At 43.2% G+C, this 22,731-nt stretch overlaps 1 protein-coding gene across 2 annotated transcripts in view; it reads left to right on the top strand.

The window, feature by feature from the left end:
- Positions 1-3,512, top strand: part of RAD18 (RAD18 E3 ubiquitin protein ligase) — a 102,331-nt gene extending 98,819 nt beyond the window's left edge. Inside the window, exon 12 of one of the 2 annotated variants that reach the window (XM_055414376.2) lies at positions 2,523-3,512. In XM_055414376.2, the coding sequence (XP_055270351.2) occupies positions 2,523-2,625 (103 nt within the window). In that variant the 3' untranslated portion in view covers positions 2,626-3,512. The remainder of the gene's footprint in view (positions 1-2,522) is intronic. The other variant, XM_055414375.2, reaches the window with a different exon arrangement.
- The last annotated feature ends 19,219 nt before the right edge of the window (positions 3,513-22,731 follow it).

The following is a 22,731-nucleotide window of genomic DNA, read 5'->3' as shown; positions in this document are numbered from 1 at the left end:
TCCCCGGGGTTGCTAACGTTGCTTCTGGGGCTCCCTCATCGAGGAGCGGGGCTGTGGATTATCCCTGAACTATCTCTGTTAGCCCCTCTGTGCCACAGTCTGCGTAAGACCTCGTTTCCTCTCTGGCTTCCTGCCACAGCCGTCTCTCTGGCTGGCTGTCTCTCTGCCTCTCATCAGCATGCTTCATTCTGCCAGTGAGACCTGAAAGACATCGTGTTCTCTGTGGTAGTTTCAAGTCCTGTGGGGACTCGTGAGCTACGGCCCCAGCCTGCCCGCTGGCTCCTGGACTGTCCTTTCCCACCCCTCTTTCCTTGTTACAGCCAAGCTGAACTACTCATCTTTGCTTCAGAGTCATACTGCCTTATACCTTTGTTGCTTCCACCTTAGTTGCCTTTTCTCCTTTCTTCATCCACACAGGAGTTGTGGTTCCTTCCTTGACAGCTCTGCTTGGAAGCCCCTGACTGCTCCCCTGATCTTGCAGCACCCTGTCTGCACTTAAACCCCAACTTGCTTCCTAGAGAGGATGTTCATTAGGCCCCTCACCTTGCATGGTGCTTGGGGGAGGGGAGCCTCATGGTAGGCATATGAGTGATTGAATATGCCAGTCAGCATTCTTTGGATCTGAACACACTGCTTGGTGGATAAGGATTGCCACTTACAAATCTTTTTTTAACTCTTTATCTCTTGTGCTTTATCTTTTAGTGCCTTAAAAATCTTTTTTTAGGAAATAGCTTTTTCTAATATTATAAAATCAGAAAAGGAAGAATCATTTTCTCTATTGGTAATCTCTATTTCATCCTAACCCCATGAGATATCATTTGCAGTACGCTAATGAACTGAATGATCCCAACCAGAGAAGGCAATGGCAAGCCACTCCAGTACTCTTGCCTAGAAAATCCCATGGACGGAGGAGCCTGGTAGGCTGGAGTCCATGGGGTCGCTACAAGTCAGACATGACTGAGCGACTTCACTTTCACTTTTCACTTTCACATTGGAGAAGGAAATGGCAACCCACTCCAGTGTTCTTGCCTGGAGAATCCCAGGGACGGGGGAGCCTGGTGGGCTGCTGTCTATGGGGTCACACAGAGACAGACACGACTGAAGTGACTTAGCAGCAGCAGCAATGATCCCAACATATTTTCTACTGGCGTCTTGATAATTTGGCTGTCTCTTTTTGGAGGAGGGGACTTTATTGTTATTTATTAAGAACTGTTATTAATGTGAACACGTCTTAAGAGTACAGCTTGATGGATTTTTCCAACCGCATACACCCAGGGTTAGGGTTAGTTTGGTGGGTGCAGTGAATCACGCCCTCTCAGTACTCACACTCTTGAGGCCCACGTTGATTCTGGACTTGGTCATGTGATATGAGAAGAAGCTTGGGTAGTGTTTGCACAGTGGGGCTTGTCCTTTCAGAATGCTCACTTTTCGGATTCTTCCCCTTGGACCCAGACCTCCTGCTGTGAGAAGCCCACCCTGGGCATGGGGAGAAGACAATTGGAGGAGAGTAGGGAGGGGGCATCCCTCTCACCAGCCAATTTTCAAGTCAGCAGCCAGCACCAGCTTGCCACCAGACGAGTGAGCCTTCCTTGAAGTGAATCCTCCAAACTCAGTTCAGCTGTCTGTTCTGAGCTCTGCCCAGATCTGGAATCATGACCAAATAAACAATTGTGCTGTTTCCTGAGAATGGTTTGTTATGTAGTGGTAGATAAGGAGAACGGATGAAACAAAAGTAGTTTCTGTTTAGTATTTTAATTGCCATGTAACAAATCACCCTGAAACTTAGAAGCTTAAACCATAGCCATTTTATTTGCTTCTGATTCTTCAGTCTGGACTGGCCTTAGGCTAAGGGTGGTCATTTATGTGGCACATAGCCCAGTGGCAGGGCAGATGGAGTGCATGTTCCGCTGAGATGTCCGGACTTCTCTCTCTTTCCACGTAGTCTAGGAGCTTGTTCTTCTCCATGTAGTTTGGTCTCTGCGTGTGCTCCAGAATCCAGAGAAAGTTTGCTTTTGTCTTTCCACCTACTTGAATGGCAGCCACCTCTTTCCCCCAGCGCTCTGCCCAAAATGAGGCGATGTGCATGGCCCATCTCTGTTGGGAGGGGACTTTGTTTTCTTGGTCCCCTTAAAACCTCAGCTCTCTGACAGGACTGAGATAAGTTATGATTTTATTGACTCTCTGGCTTTGTCTTGTTGCGGTGGAAGCACTTTTTTTTTTGCAGCTTTCTGCATGTGCAGCAGAAGCAAAAAACTGCTAGATTCTGATTGAGAAGGAGATTCAGTTCTTAACTCTTGTCATTTAGGATCTGTGATCTTTGCTAAGTCACTGTTTTCTTGGTTGTAAAGTGGGAATAATAATAAAAGTAGTAATAATTATTATAGTAGACTTGTCAGTGGAGTGGAAGGCTATTTGGAGGATTACATAAAAACACATGGGAAAGCACTTATAAACCAGAATCTGCTGTAGAATAATAACAATCATCATTTTCTAAGCTGGCATTTTCTTTTTTCTGTTTTCAGAAATGATCTTCAAGACACAGAAATAAGTCCCAGACAGAATCGTCGCACAAGGTCAGCTGAAAGTGCTGAGCTTGAGCCAAGAAATAAGCGGAACAGAAATTAGTGTGGGTTTGCTGACTTTGCCTGTGCAGTCATCAGAAGATGGTGTTTTGTTGCCATGTAGATTTCATATTCATAAATTTCCCAAGTGAGAATGTTACATTCTAAATATTACATTTAACTGATTTTCAGTCTTTTTCTGCCTTTCCAGGAAAAGAAAAAATCTTACACAGCATCCTCACTTAGTCAGTTACCCACTGCCCCTAAAACATCTCACTCTAAAAACACGGGCATCCACATGTTCACTAGCTTTGCAGAAGACACAGACTTGTTTTTTTTTTCTTCTAAGTTTCAGGATATATTAATATTCAAGCCATTCTCCGGTCTCTTTCATGGAGAAGCCAAGTTCAGAAAAGGATCCTTCAATCCCTCTACCACAGGGACCATTTGAGATGCCCAGAGCCGCTGTATTTCTGGAAAGAAGCAGGTTGTCCTAACTCACGAGGTCTGGAAGCCAGCACCCATGTCACAGCCGTTACAGGATTGCTTGCTGCCCAAGTTTCGTGTGGTCCTTAGTTAGCCCCATGTCTCACACTTTACTGGAAGCAGGACGTTGGTACTGTAACATAAAGGCACAGAACAATAAAATACTGGGCACATTCTTCAGAAACAGCTCTTACAGATGATTTCTTGATCTTTTTTTTCACTTGAGTAAATTGAATCTTAATGCTTTGAATTCCATCTATGAAATGGAGAGAATGCAATTAATGGCTTTTGTAACTGAACAGACTCTATATCAATTTAAAATAAGTTCCTTGAAACAGTCTGCTGTGAGTACAAGCTACATACACTGGAAGGGGTTGATCAGAAATTGTTTTCTCTGTGCAAAATGTCCCACAGTTCCCAGTTACTTCCAAAATTCTTAATGCCTTTTTTCGCATTTCAGAGCCAGTCCCCTCTCATGGGTGCCAGGAGCTCTGGGGCTGTCTGTGTCCTGGTGACAGCAGTGTCACTTCACCAGAGTCCAGGAAGACCCTGGTGTTGGTTCAGGGGTGGAGGGCCTGCTCTGGGCCAAGTGCTCCATCATCTCAGGGCAGCCACCTCTGCTCCCACTGGGCTCCTTGGAGGAGGAGGTGGCCAGAGCCCTGCTGTATAAAACAGCACCTAAAATTAAGAAGGACCACGGGGGAAAGTGCTCTCCCATCAGCTCCCAGATGGCCTGGTGTTGCACGATTTCTTCTGTGCTTATCCATGAGGCAGAGCTCTTGCCTGGAAAGGATTCCAGGCAGCCACGTGGTTAAGTGGGTCAGCCTGCTCCAACTTCAAGAAGTTGTCAGAATGCCACAGCTTCTCTCATGTGCTACTCCACATGAGTACTCCTGCAGGTACCATGGGCTCCCCACTGCTCTCAGCATGTTGGGGGCAACACTCCATCCCCGCCTCTGTCTCAGGTTGCTCCACCCCACCCTCTCCCAAGCAGCCACGGTCAGGCTGGCAGATGTGCTCCACTGTATGTAATGGGGGCAGGTGGCCTTCCCTGTAATCTTGGCTTGGCAGCCAGCACTACGCGCCAGATGACTGGCTCATGGGGAAGGAGAGGCATGCGATTTCCTTGCTTGTCCTTGGAGAAGCCCGCTTCATCACTGGACTGAAGTGGTTGGTTCCTGCCCTGTGAGCATCTGCCAGCAAGTTCCTTTGATGCACTGTGAGGAGGATCTGAAGCTGCCACCCACCTTCTTGAGTGCTCATATGGTGAGTTATTAACACCTAGGCTTCTGAGGCTTGTCATGGAGGGAAAAGGAAGGATGGGGAGGTTGAAAGGGGAGGAAACATCAACGGGGTCTCATCCATGGCTTCTGTGGTGATTCATGACTCAGGACCAGTTCCTGGGAATCCTGCCCCTTGGAGACCACAGCGACTTCATTTGCTTGTTTCTTTAACAACCTCACTGAGATATAGCTCACTTTACATACAGTTCACCCATTTACAACTTCCAATTCAATGGCTTCTAGTATATTTTGAGTCCTGCAACCATTGCCGTAATTAATTTTAGGACATTTTTCTTGGTTTCAGTCCCTTACTCATTATCCCCAACTCTCTCATCCTTCCCAGCCCTAGGCAATATCTACTTTTCCCTTGTATTTCCTTATTCTGTACATTTCAAATCAGTGGAATCATATACCGTGTGGCTTCTTTCACTCAGCATAATTTAAGGCTTATCCATGTTGTAGCATGTATCATTCCCTCATATCTTTCAATTGCGGAATAAGATTTCGTTGTATGGGATATATCATGTTTTGTTTATCATTCATCAGCTGATGGGTATCTAGGTTGTCTTGATTTATTCTGACTATTGTGAATAATACACTATTTTGCCCATTTTAAAATTGGGGTTTTAGAAAATTATCACATTGTAAGAGTTAGAGAGTGTTTAAAATTTCAGTTTCTGTGCATTGATAGGTTAGAAAGATTAAATTGAGTTTTGCATATTAATCATGTATCCTGCTAAGTCACTTCAGTCGTGTCTGACTCTGTGTGACCCCATAGATGGAAGCCCACCAGGCTCCCCCGTCCCTGGGATTCTCCAGGCAAGAACACTGGAGTGGGTTGCCATTTCCTTCTCCAATGTGAAAGTGAAAAGTGAAAGTGAAGTTGCTCAGTCGTGTCCAACCCTTAGCGACCCCATGGACTGCAGCCTACCAGGCTCCTCCATCCATGGGATTTTCTAGGCAAGAGTACTGGAGTGGCTTGCCATTGCCTTCTCCGAATCATGTATCCTACAACCTTGCTAAACTAACTTGGTAGAAGTTTGGTAACTTTTTGGTAGATTCCATAACATTTTCTACATAGAGAATTATCTAAACATGTTATCATGTAAAGAGTTATATTTCTTACTTTCCAGTCTGGATTCCTTTTATTGTGGGTATAAATTCTCTATGAGATACATGCTTTGAATGAGGTTGGAATATTTGCTTCTATCCCTAGTTTGCTGAGAATTTTTAAAAAATTAGAAATGGTTATTGAATTTTGTCATATGCTTTTTCTGTGTTTATTGAGATGATCATATAGTTTTTCTTTCTTTTGGTTATTAATATTATGAATTATAGAGATTGATTATAAATGTTAAAACAGTAGCAGAAGAGACCCCACCTGCTTATCTTTTTATTTCTGTTGGATTTCATTTAGAATTTTTTGCATCTATGTTCAGAAGAATATTGGTCTGGTTTTCATTTCTTGTGATCTCTTTATCTGATTTTGGTTTTAGGATAATGCTGGCCTCATGGAATGAGCTGGGAAGTATTTCTCCTCTTCAATTTTCTGGAGAAGTTTGTGTAGAACTGGTATTATTTATTCCTAAAGTATTCAGTAGAATTCATCAGTGAAGCCATATGCATTTTCTTTGTGGATAGGATTTTAACAATACATTTCATTTCTTAACTAACAGATATAGAACTATTTGAGTTACTTTTTTCTTCTTAAGTAAACTCTAGTAGTTTGTGTATTTTCATAATTTTCCCTTTTGTGTACAAGTTTTGTGAGAACCTCTCTCACTTTTCTCATTTCTGTTATTGGTAGTTGATGTTTTCTTTCTTTTTCCTCATCAGACAGTTTAGAAGCATATTATTTCCATCAGTCTCAGGGGACCACTCTTGGTTTTATAGAATTTCCGTAATATTTTGCTCTTTTCTATTTGATTGATTGCCACTCTGATCTTTATTATTTCCTTTCTGCTGCCTACTTTGGATTTAATTTATTTCATTTTGGTTTTTTGTAGTTTCTTAAGACTTAAGTCATTGATTTGAGCCCTTCTTTTTTAAGATAGTCATTTAATGCTATAAAATTTCCCCTAAGTACTGCTTTAACAACATTCCACAAATTTTTGTATGCTGTGTTTTAATTTTCGTTCAGTTCAAAGCACTTTCCAGTTTCCCTTTTGATTCCTTATGTGACACTGAGTTTTATATAACTGTGTTAGTTTCCAAATATTTGATAATTTTCCAGAGTATTTTTTTATTGATTTCTAATTTAATTCCAAAACTTTTATGACTTGAACCCTTTTGCATGTGTTGAGGCTTTTTTTTAATGCCCTAAAAATGGTCTGTTTTGGTAAATGTTCAGTGTGCACTTGAAAAGAATATATGCTGTGCTGCATCAGGTTGCTTGACAGTGTTACTCAAGGCTGCTCTGTCCTTGATAATTTTGTGTGCTTGTTCTATCAGTTTGTGAGAGAGTTACTGAAATTTTTCAATGTCATTGTGGATTTGTCAGTTTCTCCTTATAGTTCTTCGTTTTTGCTTCAAGAATTTTGAAGCTTTGTTGTTAAGAGCATAAACATTTAGGATTGTTATGTCCTCTTGATGAATTCATCACTTTTTTTTTCACAAAGTAGACCTTTTTCTATATTTATATTATTTGCTCTTAAATCTACCTAGTTTGGTATTAGAATACTCCTTCCAGCTTGTTTTTGGCTAGTGCATTTTTCCATCTTTACTTTTAAAAATTGTTTAATTTTCATTTTTTTTAATTGAAGTAAGTTGATTTGCAACATTAGTTTCAGGTATCCAACATAGTGATTCAGTATTTTTTAAATTATACTCCATTTAAAGTTATTATAAAATATTGGCTATATTCCCCATTCTATACAATATATCCTTGTAGCTTATTTATTTTGTACATAGTAGTTTATACCTCTTAATCCCCTGACCTTATCTTGCCCCTCCTCTGTTCCATCTCCTTACTGGTAACCACTAGTTTATTCTATATATCTGTGAGTCAGTTTCTGCTTGTGCCCTTATATTTAAAGTATGTTTCTTGTAGGAGGCATCGATAGTTGAGTCTTGTTTTATTAGCCAAACTGACAATCATATTTTCTCCCTTTTGCCTGGTATATTTAGAAATTCTGCATTTGATGTTGGTGTGGTTATGTTTAAATCTATCATTGTGCAGTTTGTTTTCTATCTTGTCCCATCCTCTTTATTATTCCTTTTTTCTTCTTTATTTGGACTAGCTATTTTTATTCCATTTTATTTATTTAATGATTTATTGCTCCTTGTTTTGTCATTTTAGTGGTTGAACTAGGATTTATGGTGATCATTTTTAAGTTATCACAGTCTACTTTCAGATGTTACATCATGCATAATTCAAGAATCTTCGGGTGCTTCCATTTAGCCACCCCCACCTTTGTATTATTGCTTTTATACATTTTATTTTTATGTATGTAATAGACATCATCAGTTCAGTTCAGTCGCTCAGTCGTGTCTGACTCTTTGTGATCCCATGAACCATAGCACGCCAGGCCTCCCTGTCCATCACCAACTCCTGGAGTTCACCCAAACCCATGTTCATAGTGTCGGCAATGCCATCCAACCATCTCATCCTCTGTTGTCCCCTTCTCCTCCTGCCCTCTATCTTTCCCAGCATCAGGGTCTTTTCAAATGAATCAGCTCTCCGCATCAGGTGGCCAAAGTATTGGAGTTTCAGCTTCAACATCAGTCCCTCCAATGAACACCCAGGACTAATCTCCTTTAGGATGGACTGGTTGGATCTCTCAAGAGTCTTCTCCAACACCATAGTTCAAAAGCATCAATTCTTCTGCCCTCAGCTTTCTTTATAGTCCAACTCTCACATCCATACACGACTACTGGAAAAACCATAGCCTTGACTAGACGAACCTTTGTTGGCAAAGTAATGTCTCTGCTTTTTAATATGCTGTCTAGGTTGGTCATAACTTTCCTTCCAAGGAGCAAGCATCTTTTAATTTCATGACTGCAGTCACCATCCGCAGTGATTTTGGAACCCCCAAAAATAAAGTCAGCCACTGTTTCCACTGTTTCCCTATCTATTTGCCATGAAGTGATCAGACTGGATGCCATGATCTTAGTTTTCTGAATGCTGAGTTTTAAGCCAACTTTTTCACTCTCCTCTTTCACTTTCATCAAGAGGCTCTTTAGTTCTTCTTCACTATCTGTCATAGGGTGGTGTCATATACATATCTGAGGTTATTGATATTTCTCCTGGCAATCTTGAGTCCAGCTTGTGCCTCCTCCAGCCCAGTGTTTCTCATGATGTACTCTGCATAGAAGTTAAATAACCAGGGTGACAATATACAGCCTTGACGTACTCCTTTTCCTATTTGGAACCAGTCTGTTGTTCCGTGTCCAGTTCTAACTGTTGCTTCCTGACCTGCATACAGGTTTCTCAAGAGGCAGGTCAGGTGGTCTGGTAATCCCATCTCTTTCAGAATTTTCCACAGTTTATTGTGATCCACACAGTCAAAGGCTTTGGCATAGTCAATAAAGCAGAAATAGATGTTTTTCTGAAACTCTTGCTTTTTCCATGATCCAACAGATGTTGGCAATTTGATCTCTGGTTCCTCTGCCTTTTCTAAATCCAGCTTGAACATCTGGAAGTTCATGGTTCACATATTGTTGAAGCCTGGCTTGGAGAATTTTGAGCATGACTTTACTAGCGTGTGAGATGAGTGCAATTGTGCGGTAGTTTGAGCATTCTCTGGGATTGCCTTTCTTTGGGATTTGAATGAAAACTGACCTTTTCCAGTCCTGTGGCCACTGCTGAGTTTTCTAGATTTGCTGATGTATTGAGTGCAGCACTTTCACAGAATCATCTTTTAGAATTTGAAATAGCTCAACTGGAATTCCATCACCTCCACTGGCTTTGTTCGCAGTGATGCTTTCTAAGGCCCACCTGACTTCACATTCCAGGATGTCTGGCTCTAAGTGAGTGATCACGCCATTGTGATTATCTGCGTCGTGAAGATCTTTTTTGTAGAGTTCTTCTGTGTATTCTTGCCACCTCTTCTTAATATCTTCTGCTTCTGTTAGGTCCATACCATTTCTGTCCTTTATCGAGCCCATTGCATGAAATGTTCCCTTGGTATCTCTGATTTTCTTGAAGAGATCTCTAGTCTTTCCCGTTCTATTGTTTTCCTCTATTTCTTTGCATTGATCACTGAGGAAGGCTTTCTTATCTCTCCTTGCTATTCTTTAGAACTCTGTATTCCAATGGGTATGTCTTTCCTTTTCTCCTTTGCTTTTCGCTTCCCTTCTACGTTGTTATTGTTGTTTAGACAGTAAATAATCTTTTAAAGGGATTTATATAATAAAAACAATCATGTCTACATAATTCACCATTTTTTGTGCTTATTGTATCCACGTTTATATCTGGTATCATTTTCTTTCCACTTGAAGGCTTTTTAACATTTCTTCTGCTGGTGATGATTTTGTTCAGCCCTTGTATGTCTTCATTTAACCTTCAATTTTGAAAGAAGTATATTTACATACAGAATTGATGTTTTTCACTTTTTTTTCCCTTGTCATTTGCTTTGTTTCCTATGAGAAAGTTTCTGTCATCCTTGTTTTATTCTTCTATTGGTAACATGTCTTTTTTCTCTGGCTGTTTTTATGATTTTATCTTTTTTATTAGAGTTGAACAGTTTAATAGTAATAATATTATTGGTATCATTTTCTTCATGTTTCTTGTGCTTGGGGTTTCCTGAGCTCTTTGGATTTGTGGCTTTATCATTTTCATCAAATTTGGAAAGTTTTGAACATTGTTTTCTTCTGTCCTCTCCTCTTAACTCCTCTCCTTTTAGGGTTTAATTTGCATATATGTTAGGCCATTGTTATGCTCTGTTCATTTTTTTTAAATTTTGCCATTCTGTGTTTCATGTTGTATAACTTCTATTGCTATATCTCAGGTTATTTCATCTTTTTTTCTGAAATGTCTGCTCTTCATTTAATCACATCCACTGTGCTTTTCATATCAAACATTGTAGTTTTCATCTCTCAAAGTTTGATTTGGATCTTTTATATCTTCAATGTCTCTACTTTTATCTGAACACATAGAATGCAGATAGAGTAACTATTTTAATGTCCTTGTCTGCTAATTCTAGCATCTGTGTTAGATCTGGGTCAATTTTAGTAGATTAATTTACTCCCATATTATGAGTTATGTTTTCCGAATTCTTTGCCTGTTTGGTAATTTTTTGTTGAACGCCAAACGTGAATTTTTCCTTGTTGGGTTCTGTATGTTTCTCTTTTCTTATAAATAATATTGATCATTGTTCTGGGACACAGTTGAGTTATGTGGAAGCAGTGTCATTCTTTTGGCTCTTGCTTTTAAGACATCTCTGGTGAGTGCAGAACAAGGCTCAGTCTAGGGCTAATTTTTTCATACCATTGAGGCAAGACCTTCCTGATTATTCAACTGAATGCCCTGTGAAGTTTGAGTTTTCTAGCCTGGCTGGTGAGAATAGGCTGTGTCCAGCTGTATGTGAATATTGGGCACTGATATGGCAGATCCTTCCAAATGGTTCTTTGCCAGCCTCTGGTGGTTTCTCCACAAGTGCTAATCAGTATTCTCCTGAAGACTCAAGACACCTTCTGTAGGTCTGCAGAGTTTGCTCTCTGCAGAAATCTCTCGTGTCTCTGTCTAGTCTCCCTGGACTTCCAGCTCCATCTTACTCAACTCAGGGAGCTCACTGAGCTCTGCTGGGGTCTCCCTTCCCTGCATGCCCTGGAAACTCTCCCAAGGCAATTACCTGGGGCAGCTAAAGGGCTTTTACCTGGCGCTTTCCCATCTCTCAGGGATCACCGCCCTTCATTGCCCAGTGGCAGTTTTTGAAATTTTTTTTTTTGCATGTGCTGCATATTTTCAAAATGTTTTGCATGTTTTTAAAACTTTTTTTTGTTCAGTTCAGTTCAGTCGCTCAGTCGTGTCCGACTCTCCGCGACCCCATGAATCACAGCACGCCAGGCCTCCCTGTCCATCACCAACTCCCGGAGTACACTCAAACTCATGTCCACAGAGTCGGTGATGCCATCCAGCCATCTCATTCTCCGTCGTCCCCTTCTCCTCCCGCCCCCAACCTTTCCCAGCATCAGAGTCTTTTCCAGTGAGTCAACTCGTCGCATGAGGTGGCCAAAGTATTGCAGTTTCAGCTTTAGCATCAGTCCCTCCAATGAACATCCAGGATTGATCTCCTTTAGAATGGACTGGTTGGATCTCCTTGCAGTATAAGGGACTCTCAAGAGTCTTCTCCAACACCACAGTTCAAAAGCATCGATTCTTCGGCGATCAGCCTTCTTCACAGTCCAACTCTCACAACCATACATGTTAGGGTAATAGAATTCTCTGATTCCTATTACTCCACTTTGGCTGGAAATGAAAATTGTCTAAATTGCCTTGTTATTTAAATTGTAAAGTAATTTTAAAAAAGTAATCTCAAGATCATCCATAGGGGAATAGTTAAATATATGTGGTACATGCATGCAATGCCATATTTTAAAGCTATTAAATGTTTAGGAAGAATATTAGTAGGTATAACTTGATACTATAGTGTGTAAATACTAAAAGAAATTACACATCTATACCTATAGTAAATCCCAATGCCTCAACATGTATAAATATATATTTTTCATGTATTATGTGTATGCACAGAGAAAATAAAATACCCCAGCATAAAATTTCTCAATTTTGGATGAATTTTCATTTTCTTCTTTGGTTTCTTCATTTTCTAAATTGTCTCTAATGCATTCATTGAGAATCCTAACATGTATATATGTGTCTATATGTGCATATATATGTGTGTATGTGTACACACACAGGCACACACATTGTGTTGGAGTTGGGGGGGTTAAGGAGGAAATGCAGAGGCTTGATTACAGGAAGCAGAGGAGACTTTGGCCAGAAGCCAGGCTCTGCCACAGCTCGTGATTCAGGGCAAATCATTTTCCTTCACTGGACTTCCATTCTTCTAAGTGGTAAAATGATCTTCAGACCCACCCCTCTCCCCCACTAGAACATTCTGGCAGCCAGTGACTGGTTGAAAAAGCATGTGGCTTTTCTAGTTCTGCCCTTTTCATTTCTTCTCCCATGACTTTCTGAAGAGCTAGATAACGTGCTCTCTGTGAGTCCAGATGGGGGCACCATTCTCTCTGGTCTGTTTTTCTAGGCCAAGGACGCCTGGAGTAGGGAACTGCAAGGAATTTACACTTTTGAAGGAGCATCTCCCTCGGCTCCTTTCTGCTAGTCTGAAGTGAGCAACGAGCCCTGGGTTGGTCAGCAGCCAAGGCATTACCCATGGTAGGAACTGGGGGGAAGTACGGATCCTGCCTGCCATGCCCACCCCGTATCCCCCACCGCCCCTCACCAACTGGTGCCCTATCCCTGCTCACTTCCAGGACAGCTGGTCTCAACTTCCCTAGGGCACTTCCCTGTCCCTGCCAGATGTGAAAGCACAGCTTGCTCCTGCTGCACAGTTCTTCCATCTTCTGTCTAAGTAGTCAGGGTGTTAGTTAGCCCTGAGAAGTAAAGGATGACAGCGGGAATTGGCAAGGGATGCCGCATTAGAGAAGCGATGGCCACCTGAGCATGTTCAGCATCTGCAGTCCAGGACAGTGAGGGGCCTGAGAACCATGGCATGAATCAGGGATGTTTAACCTAGAAAAGAACGTCCTTCAAAACATCGGTATCTTTGAATAATAAAAGCTAGCATTTACTGAGTACTCTGTATATGCCAGGTACTGTGCTATATTACATACATTCTTTTAAAAAATTTCCCGGGTTCCATATACAGATGAGGAAACTGAAGCACAGGCAAACAGAGAATCAGCATTAGTGTACCACAGCGTTAATTCCTACAGGCAAGATTCACCAACGGATGCTAAAATGGGCAGGTAAAGAGCTAAGCTACAGAGCTAGGAGTGGCACGGCTAAGGTCTGAACCTGGGTATAATTCCTGCAATATTTACCACATCTGGAGAATTAGATTCCCCCCTCCCCCCTGGGGCCTAGAGGTAAAATTGAAAATTATAAGAACACAGATTTCAACTCAATATAAATAATTTCTGTTTCCACTATTCAAAAATGGCAGCCTTGACAGGTAGTGAGTTCACCATCAGTGGTTGTAAACCACTTATTTGACAGGGACATTATAGAAGTGATCCACATATTGAGTAGATAATGTGCAAGGTCAGGATCACAGGGTGACCTCTTCACGGTTACTAAGAAAGTATGTGGGTTTAAGTTGGAGGGAAGAAAGTGTCAACCAAAAGAGAATGTCCAGGATTTGGGAGCAGAATGCCAGGAGACATTAGGACCAAAGTCAAGAATTCTTGGTGCTGCCAAAGATGGACGGCCTGTGAAGTGGCAGTAGGTGTAGAGCAGGCAGATTTGGGACCAAGATCTGGAGGTGTGAAGTATTTGGAAATCCCTCACAAAAGGCCTGCCCAGAAACATCACATTTTATTTTATTTTGGTATTGTTTCTAGACCCTTCCATTGGCCTTGAGTTTAGGGCTCCGTGTGGCCCCCAGTGCTTCCACATGGGCTGAAACATAAGTGGAACTTATACCACAGTTGTTTGCTGAATGAACACCACGCCTGGTCCCACTGGTTCCATTTTTAGAAGTGTGCCCTGAATGCCCAAGTAGATCGTGAGCTTCTAGAATTGGGGGTTGGGGTGTCTCCATTTCAGAACCAGACTTAGCTGAGTAAAGACAGAGGCTGACTTAGGTGGGAAAAAAAAGTTGCTATACGCTAACATCAAGCCAAGAATAAAAACACTGTAAATTAACTATACTTCAATTTTTTTAAAAAAGGGTTTCAGTAAAAACATGAAAAAAAAAAGAATAAGACTTTTTTCGCCATAGTTCATCGCAATACACTGGCCTCCTCCAGCACCAGCCAAACACCCAAGTCCATGCTGCCCAGCTAGTCAGCCAGTCAGCAACGGCTTCAGTCCCACACCCACGCTACTCACGCGGGGGTTCAGAATCCACACTGGCCGCGCTTCTGTAGCCGTTCTTTCCACAGCTGAAGAGGAGCCTTTCCCTGAACAGGTGCATTTCTGAGAGTCTGCCCCTCTGAACTCTGCAGTCTTCTAGACTAGCTCTAGTTTGTCCAGTGTGTGCCTCCCCAGTGGTTCTCCCCTGTTTAGCAGATAGTTGGGCCTCTGGTTGTAGGTGCTGAGGCGTGGCCTCTTCCTGGGACAAGTTAGAGATGAGTCGTCTGCTCTCTGGCCCATGGGTACTCAGCAAATAGCCCTTAAATTGTTTAATGTTTGGGGGAGGGGGCCCTCTGACTTGTGCTAGGGCCCTGGTAGGAGATAAGGCCCCAAAGTAGGAAACAGCCAGAGGGAAGAAGTACTTCCTTGCTGGGAGAGCAGTTTGTGCTGGCCATGAGGGAGCTGGGCTGGGACGCGAGGAGAAGGCTCTGAGCATTCCGGCAGCGGGAAGTAGCCCTCTGTTTCTTATCCCTGGAATGTTGCCCTTCACCTTGCCTGTCTCTGCCCATCACACAAACCCTTCAAGACAAGACAAACCCTGTCTGCACGGAGGAGGGCTGAGTGAGGGTACGGAAGACAAGCTGTTCCCACATGTTGGCTGGAAGTGAGCTTGCTGTTGGCTGATAGAATCAGTCCCTGAGATGTTCTGATATTTGAAACAGTGAGCTGATTCCGCAGTTCAGTTCAGTTCAGTCGCTCAGTTGTGTCCGACTCTTTGCAACCCCAAGAATCACAGCACGCCAGGCCTCCCTGCCCATCACCAACTCCCGGAATTCACTCAAACTGTCCATCGCATCGGTGATGCCATCCAGCCATCTCATTCTCTGTCGTCCCCTTCTCCTCCTGCCCCTAATCCCTCCCAGCATCAGAGTCTTTTCCAGTGAGTCAACTCGTCGCATGAGGTGGTCAAAGTATTGCACTTTCAGCTTTAGCATCAGTCCTTCCAATGAACACCCAGGATTGATCTCCTTTAGAATGGACTGGTTGGATCTCCTTTCTGCAGTATCACCCTGGAAAAATCACCTCAGCTTTCTGCTGTCTTCCCCTGTAAAGTGAGGAGACTGGTCCAAGAAAACATGCCCGCACCCTGTCTGCCAATTTAATTGGTCTGCAGTTGGGCCTGTGATGTGGTAGGTTTTGAAACCTTCCCAGATTTCCCAGTTGGGGTTGAGAATCATGGAGCTAAGTTGGTTTTTGAGAGCAGCTCCAGCTCTGACTTTCTTTGGTACGGGCTTGGTGTGGTTTGTACAGGCCAGATGCACAGTATGTGGAAAAACAACTTAGGGGTTAATGTTTTTAGTGGTAGTAGGAGTCATGGCTCCCATTTATTGAGTTCCTGTGCTATGCTGGTTTCTTTGAATGTATTATGTTTTAATTAAATCATCCTAACAATCCTTTTTTTGGGCTCCAAAATTACTGCAGATGCTGATTGCAGCCATGAAATTAAAAGACGCTTACTCCTTGGAAGGAAAGTTATGACCAACCTAGATAGTATATTAAAAAGCAGAGACATTACTTTGCCAACCAAGGTCCGTCTAGTCAAGGCTATGGTTTTTCCCGTGGTCATGTATGGATGTGAGAGTTGGACTGTGAAGAAAGCTGATCGCCAAAGAATTGATGCTTTTGAACTGTGGTGCTGGAGAAGACTCTTGAGAGTCCCTTGGACTGCAAGGAGATCCAACCAGTCCATTCTAAAGGAGATCAATCCTGGGTGTTCATTGGAAGGACTGATGCTGAAGCTGAAACTCCAATACTTTGGCCACCTCATGCGAAGAGTTGACTCACTGGAAAAGACTCTGATGCTGGGAAGGATTGGGGGCAGAAGGAGATGGGGACAACAGAGAATAAGATGGCTGGATGGCATCACCGACTCGATGGACATGAGTTTGAGTGAACTCCGGGAGTTGGTGGAGGACAGGGAGGCCTGGATGCTGTGATTCATGGGGTCGCAAAAAGTCGGACACGACTGAGCGACTGAACTGAACTGAACAATCCTTTGAGCTCAGTATCATGATGGCTATTTTAGAGATGAGGGTACTGAAGCTCAGAGAAGTGATTTGACCTGCTCAGCGTCACACAGCAGCCTGATCAGTGGCTGACCTGGGTTTTGAACATACCTCTGAACTAACTTCACAGCTGGTGCTCTTTCCAAACTGGTAAGTTCAACATACACGGTCATTTAAATAATTGCTTGGACAGTTAATGCAGTTGTGAGTTTCTTTAGTAGCTAACTGGGGAACTGGAAGTCCCCCCTTTTCTGCTTTGCCTACACACCATCCCTAGAGTGTCAGGTTCTGCTGTGTTATTTTCAGATGACACTGGTTAGCTAGAGTGCTTCAGGATGAGTGAGGCCAGCCAGGCAGCTGAGAGAATCCCCCTGTTACGTGGAGAACCATGCAGGAGTTCGGGCCTTAGCTTCAGAAGCAAGGACAGGAGATTGGAGCTCTGTCCTCAGTTGTATCACGGGCTGTTGTGTGCAAGAAGGGAGAAGAATTCTAAAGCAGAGAGTCCGGCAGTCCTGAACATTCGTAGAGCAACACTCACCAAGTAGGAGTGACGAGTAACTAACTTAGTTTGAACTTAGCTTTTAAGATAAAGTCATCGCTACAGAATTGGCCCATCTCCTGCATGCTCGGTGTGTTTCTGAGACCCTTGCTGTAGGGATGACCCTGGCGCTCTCAGGCTGGAGCCTGGGGAGAAGCCGCAGGGGACACTCACTGTGACCCAGTTGCTCCATCTGCTGCTCTGTAACATCCCAAGGATGCAGACTGTCCATATGCGATTGAAATCAGCAGGCAGGTGGGGGGGGGCGGGCGTAGCCTTCTGCCTTGCTTCACATTAAGTTAGACAAATTAACTAGGAGCATAGGCATTGGCCTGATTAGCAACATGAATGCACAAGGTGGATTCTTGGATCTCAGCTACTTGATGCAAAGCTCTGGTGGATTCAGGTGCCAGGTGCAGAGCGCGAGGTGCAGAGCTGGACCCTCTGGGAACTGAGACATGAGCCAGACATAATGTCTGTCCCAGGAAGCTCATGGTCTAGTTTGGAAAAGACAGAAGCCACTTGGCTGACTAGTACAGAAGGAGGACATTGGTGAGCATAAAGACAGTGATGTAGGACCCGGGAAAGGAAGGAGTACTGATTGAAGCAAGATACCACCCGGCTCCACAGAAGCTGTGGTGCTTTCCAGGTAAGACCTGTTGAGGAAGAGAATTTCCAGTGCCTGAATAGACTGGAAAACAGGCCTGTGAGACAGAGACAGTGGAAGAGGTCAGGGAGGTGTCTTTCTGATGTAGGGGATGGGGCAGTGTCAAGAGTGTGGGTACCTAGATGTAACTGCTGTGGTTCATACCCCAGGCATCTCTCGCCCCCTTTCTAATGGAATTGTGCCCACATCTGTATCAGCCTTTCCTGGGGCCCCATGGTAGGCTCCCATCGCTGGCTGGTCATTGGTTTGGGCTCGAGCACTTGGTGCAGCTGTGGTCAAGGAGGTGTGGGAGGAGTGTGGGAGAGGCTTCCTCACTGTCAGAAGGAAACAGACACAGAACAGAAGGCTCTTTTCTTCTGGATGTTACTGTGTCTGTGTGAGAAGCTTTGCTGGGGTGCCACCTTGCTTTCCAAAAGGGTGTGAGTCTGAGACCAAAGCCCAGGCTAAAGGTAGGAGAATAGAAGGATGAAGAGAATCCTCATCCTTGAAGGTGTAGTTGAGCAGCTGCCTTTGCTTACTTGGCTCCGGACTCCTTATGTTAAATAATGTATGTCTTCAGTGGTAACACTGTGAGATGGGATTGTCTGTTACGTGCAGCTGACAGCATCCTTCCTGAAACAAAGGAAAGAAGAGAGGACACTCTGAGGGGTGGCACACATCTAGAGCTTTCCTGAATGTGGTTGTCCCTACTGTGAACAGATTGTGGTTGCCAGTGTGGATCAGCCATTTCCTGCTGCTCCAGCTTTTCCTGAGCCTGGGTCCACATGGGGACCGTTCACTGGGGACCCCTCCATTTTAGACAAATCCCTTTATGTTCTAAGACCAGCTGGAGTCTTAGAATATTTATATTCTACTTACCCTAGAGTCTTGCTACAGAGAGTTGCCTGAGTGAGAATCAGTACCTACAGGCAAAGTACCTTCCCTTGACACTTGAGTCAATTTGACAAAAATCAATACTTTGTTGATTTTTGAAACCCCTGTTTGTCTCTCCCACTGAGTAACACTCAGACCTCAGGCTTGGTTGCTCGAGTCTCAGCACTTGTCTTTTCCAGTTCCTTCTGGGGTTCTCAACAGTGGATTCTGGGTGGACTAAGTATGTGTGTTTAATATCTGACTGCCCACCCAAAGTATACATACCCTTCACACATAGTTTAAATTCATCAAGCTTTAAAAAAATGCTATAGTTAATATAAAAGACAAGCTTCTTTTTATTTACAGAGATGCCTAAATGCTCGGAATTTCACCTTGAGAAATCAATCCTTCCCTCCAACACAGCCTGTGGGTCTTCGAGTCTCTCTGAGCCTGACCTAGACTAGAATATCTGCATGCTCTGTTTGCTTTCAGTATCTCTATCATAGTTAAGTTCAACTGATAGACTGGGTTTTGTTTTATTCACATTCTTACAGTTAACATTTTCTAACATTACGGGATGTTTGGGAAATTGAAAAGTGAAGTCAGTCTCAATCCCTCCATCTAATGTGTCTCTGAATTAACTTCATTCTGGCACATGATTTCCAGTATTATCCACATACAGACATATTTATATGCTGCAAACCTCATACACGTACATTTTTGTCTCCTGCTTTTTTCATCTTATTAAATTATAAGATTTAACCATGGTGCCCCATAATTATTTTAATGGTTGCATAATAGGATCAACAAGTAGTGGGATAATTTAACTTTGTAAGAAATACTGGTGGTATACAGAACAATTTTCCTTTCCTCCACCTCCTCTTCTTTTGCTTCTTTGTGCATCTTTCCTCCAAGGACTAGGATTCAGGAATCAGTGAGCCCATCCCTAGCTCCAGGGGCAAATCTTGCTTCATCTAAGTCAACCATAGTGGCTCCATATCTCTTACCAGAGATTGGTTTAGGCCCCTGCGAGTGTTGTCGTTCTGTGAAGGGGACATATCTGGGAAACTTCTCGGAAAAGCTTTCATTTTCTAATGAAGCACAAGGAGGAGATGTTCCTTGTGCTTCTGGATGTTGTTTTACCTGAAAAGGTCAGTCTTCATTCCAGTCCCAAAGAAAGGCAATGCCAAAGAATGCTCAAACTACCGCACAATTGCACTCATCTCACATGCTAGTAAAGTCATGCTCAAAATTCTCCAAGCCAGGCTTCAGCAATATGTGAACCGTGAACTCCCAGATATTCAAGCAGGTTTTAGAAAAGGCAGAGGCACCAGAGATCAAATTGCCAACATCCGCTGGATCATGGAGAAAGCAAGAGAGTTCCAGAAAAACATATATTTCTGCTTCATTGACTATGCCAAAGCCTTTGACTGTGTGGATCACAATAAACTGTGGAATATTCTGAAAGAGATGGGAATCCCAGACCACCTGACCCGCCTCTTGAGAAACCTGTACGTAGGTCAGGAAGCAACAGTCAGAACTGAACATGGAACAACAGACTGGTTCCAAATAGGAAAAGAAGTACATCAAGGCTGTATATTGTCACCTTGCTTATTTAACTTATATGCAGAGTACATCATGAGGAACGCTGGGCTGGAAGAAGTACAAGCTGGACTCAAGATTGCTGGGAGAAATATCAATAACCTCAGATATGCAGATGACACCACCCTTATGGCAGAAAGTGAAGAGGAACTCAAAAGCCTCTAGATGAAAGTGAAAGAGGAGAGTGAAAAGGTTGGCTTGAAGCTCAACATTCAGAAAACAAAGATCATGGCATCTGGTCCCATCACTTCATGGGAAATAGATGGGGAAACAGTGGAAACAGTGTCAGACTTTATTTTTTTGGGCTCCAAAATCACTGCAGATGCTGATTGCAGCCATGAAATTAAAAGACGCTTACTCCTTGGAAGGAAAATTATGACTAACCTTGATAGTATATTAAAAAGCAGACACATTACTTTGCCAACCGAGGTTCGTCTAGTCAAGGCTATGGTCATTTATGGATGTGAGAGTTGGACTGTGAAGAAAGCTGATTGCTGAAGAATTGATGCTTTTGAACTGTGGTGCTGGAGAAGACTCTTGAGAGTCCCTTGGACTCCAGGAGATCCAACCAGTCCATTCTAAAGGAGATCAATCCTGGGTGTTCATTGGAAGGACTGATGCTAAAGCTCAAACTCCAATACTTTGGCCACCCCATGCGACGAGTTGACTCACTGGAAAAGACTCTGATGCTGGGAAAGGTTGGGGGCGGGAGGAGAAGGGGACGACAGAGAATGAGATGGTTGGATGGCATCGCTGACTCTGTGGACATGAGTTTGAGTGAACTCCGGGAGTTGGTGATGGACAGGGAGGCCTGGCGTGCTGTGACTCATGGGGTCGCGGAGAGTCGGACACGACTGAGCGACTGAACGAATGAACGATGCCTGCAGATGTAGCAGGAATCACATCCCATATCCAGATTCAGTCAGCCTTTGTCTCCTGTTGGTAAATATTAAAGCTATTTTGGGGTGCAGCCCGGAAGCCTATTCTATTACTAGAGCCCATATAATGTTAGAACCTATAGTTACTGATTATCAGGAGCCTATTGCCAGGCATTTGGAGTGTTCACCTGGAGTGTTTCCTGGGCAGCCTCTTTCTCACCTTAGCTAATATATTCCTCAAACTCTGGGGCACTTCCCGGGTTTTATGGTGAATGTCCTGCTTGTCACTGGTGTGGAAAGTCAGGGACTAAACCAGGTCAGCCCAGTTCTCTCCTTTTCTGTGGTCCCAAGTGAGTCGGGGAACCAACAACTGACAGAGCCAGTCTGATCTGACCACTGAGAGCAAGCCGACAAGTGTGACTCAGGGCTGGAGACAGAGAAGGAGGCAGCAGGACACCAGGCTATTAAAGATGCCCTAGAAAGAGCCTCAGGGCCTGGAGCCCATAGGAAACAGTTCTCTTGGGCTTCTCAGGTGAAGGTTCCTCGCTAAAGACAGAGGCCTGCAGACTTGGACTCCTGTCATCCTTGAGTGAACTAAAACTTTGGACATGCTCCATGTAGGCTCTGTCCAGAAGCCTTAGGTGTTTGCAAGAGTGTAGGATTTAGAGGGAATTCCCTGGCAATTCAGTGGTTAGAATTCCATGCTTGCATTGCAGGGGTCATGAGTTCAGTCTCTAAGATCCCACTAGCCACATGGCATGCCCCCCCCCCAAAAAAAAGTGTAGAATTTAGATGAAGGAGACCTGGGTTAAGATTCTGATCCTGTTCCTGGTTCTATTTTAAACTAATTGTAATTTGGGGCATCATCTGCCCTCTCAGGTTCTCAATTTCCATACTGCAAAGTGAAGTTAATGTCAGTAGGTAGCTCTGTCATAAAGTTATTCAAGTATGAAGTGACATAGGAAATAGAGTGAAACAGCAGTGATTTATGGGCCATCTACTATGTATTAGGCTCTGGAAATACAGACTTAAGTAAGTTTATGTCTTCTACTGAGCAGGCTTACAATCTAAGGGAGAAAATATTTGTAAAATATTGGTTAGCACTACTACCCAGGAAGAAAGTAAGTCAAGAGATACCTGTAACAGGCCTTGGAGTACAAAATGAAGCAGGGCAAAGGCTAATAGAGTTTTGCCAAGAGAAGGCACTGGTCATAGCAAACACCCTCTTCCAACAACACAAGAGAAGACTGTACACATGGACATCACCAGATGGTCAATACTGAAATCAGACTGATTATATTCTTTGCAGCCAAAGATGGATAAGCTCTATACAGTCAGCAAAAACAAGACTGGGAGCTGACTGTGTCTAGATCATGAACTCCTTATTGCCAAATTCAGACTTAAATTGAAAAAGTAGGGAAAACCACTAGACTGTTCAGATATGACCTAAATCAAATCCCTTATGATTATACAGTGGAAGTGAGAAATAGATTTAAAGGATTAGATCTGATAGAGTGCCTGAAGAACTATGAATGGAGGTTTGTGACATTGTATAGGAGGTAGTGATCACAACCATCCCCAAGAAAAAGAAATGCAAAAAGGTAAAATGGTTGTCTAAGGAGGCCTTACCAATAGCTGTGAAAAGAAGAGGAGCTAAAGGCGAAGGAGAAAAGGAAAGATATACCCATCTGAATGCAGAGTTCCAAAGAAGAGCAAGGAGAGACAAGAAAGCCTTTCTCAATGATCATTGCAAAGAAATAGAGGAAAACAACAGAATGGGAAAGACTAGAGATATCTTTAAGAAAATTAGAGATACCAAGGG

Source organism: Moschus berezovskii, chromosome 24, assembly GCF_049115385.1.
Source record: "Moschus berezovskii isolate FMDL1 chromosome 24, NW_MosBer_1.0, whole genome shotgun sequence".
NCBI lineage: Eukaryota > Metazoa > Chordata > Mammalia > Artiodactyla > Moschidae > Moschus > Moschus berezovskii.
Note: the sequence above shows the minus strand (reverse complement) of the source record. Positions and strands in the feature narration are given on the sequence as shown.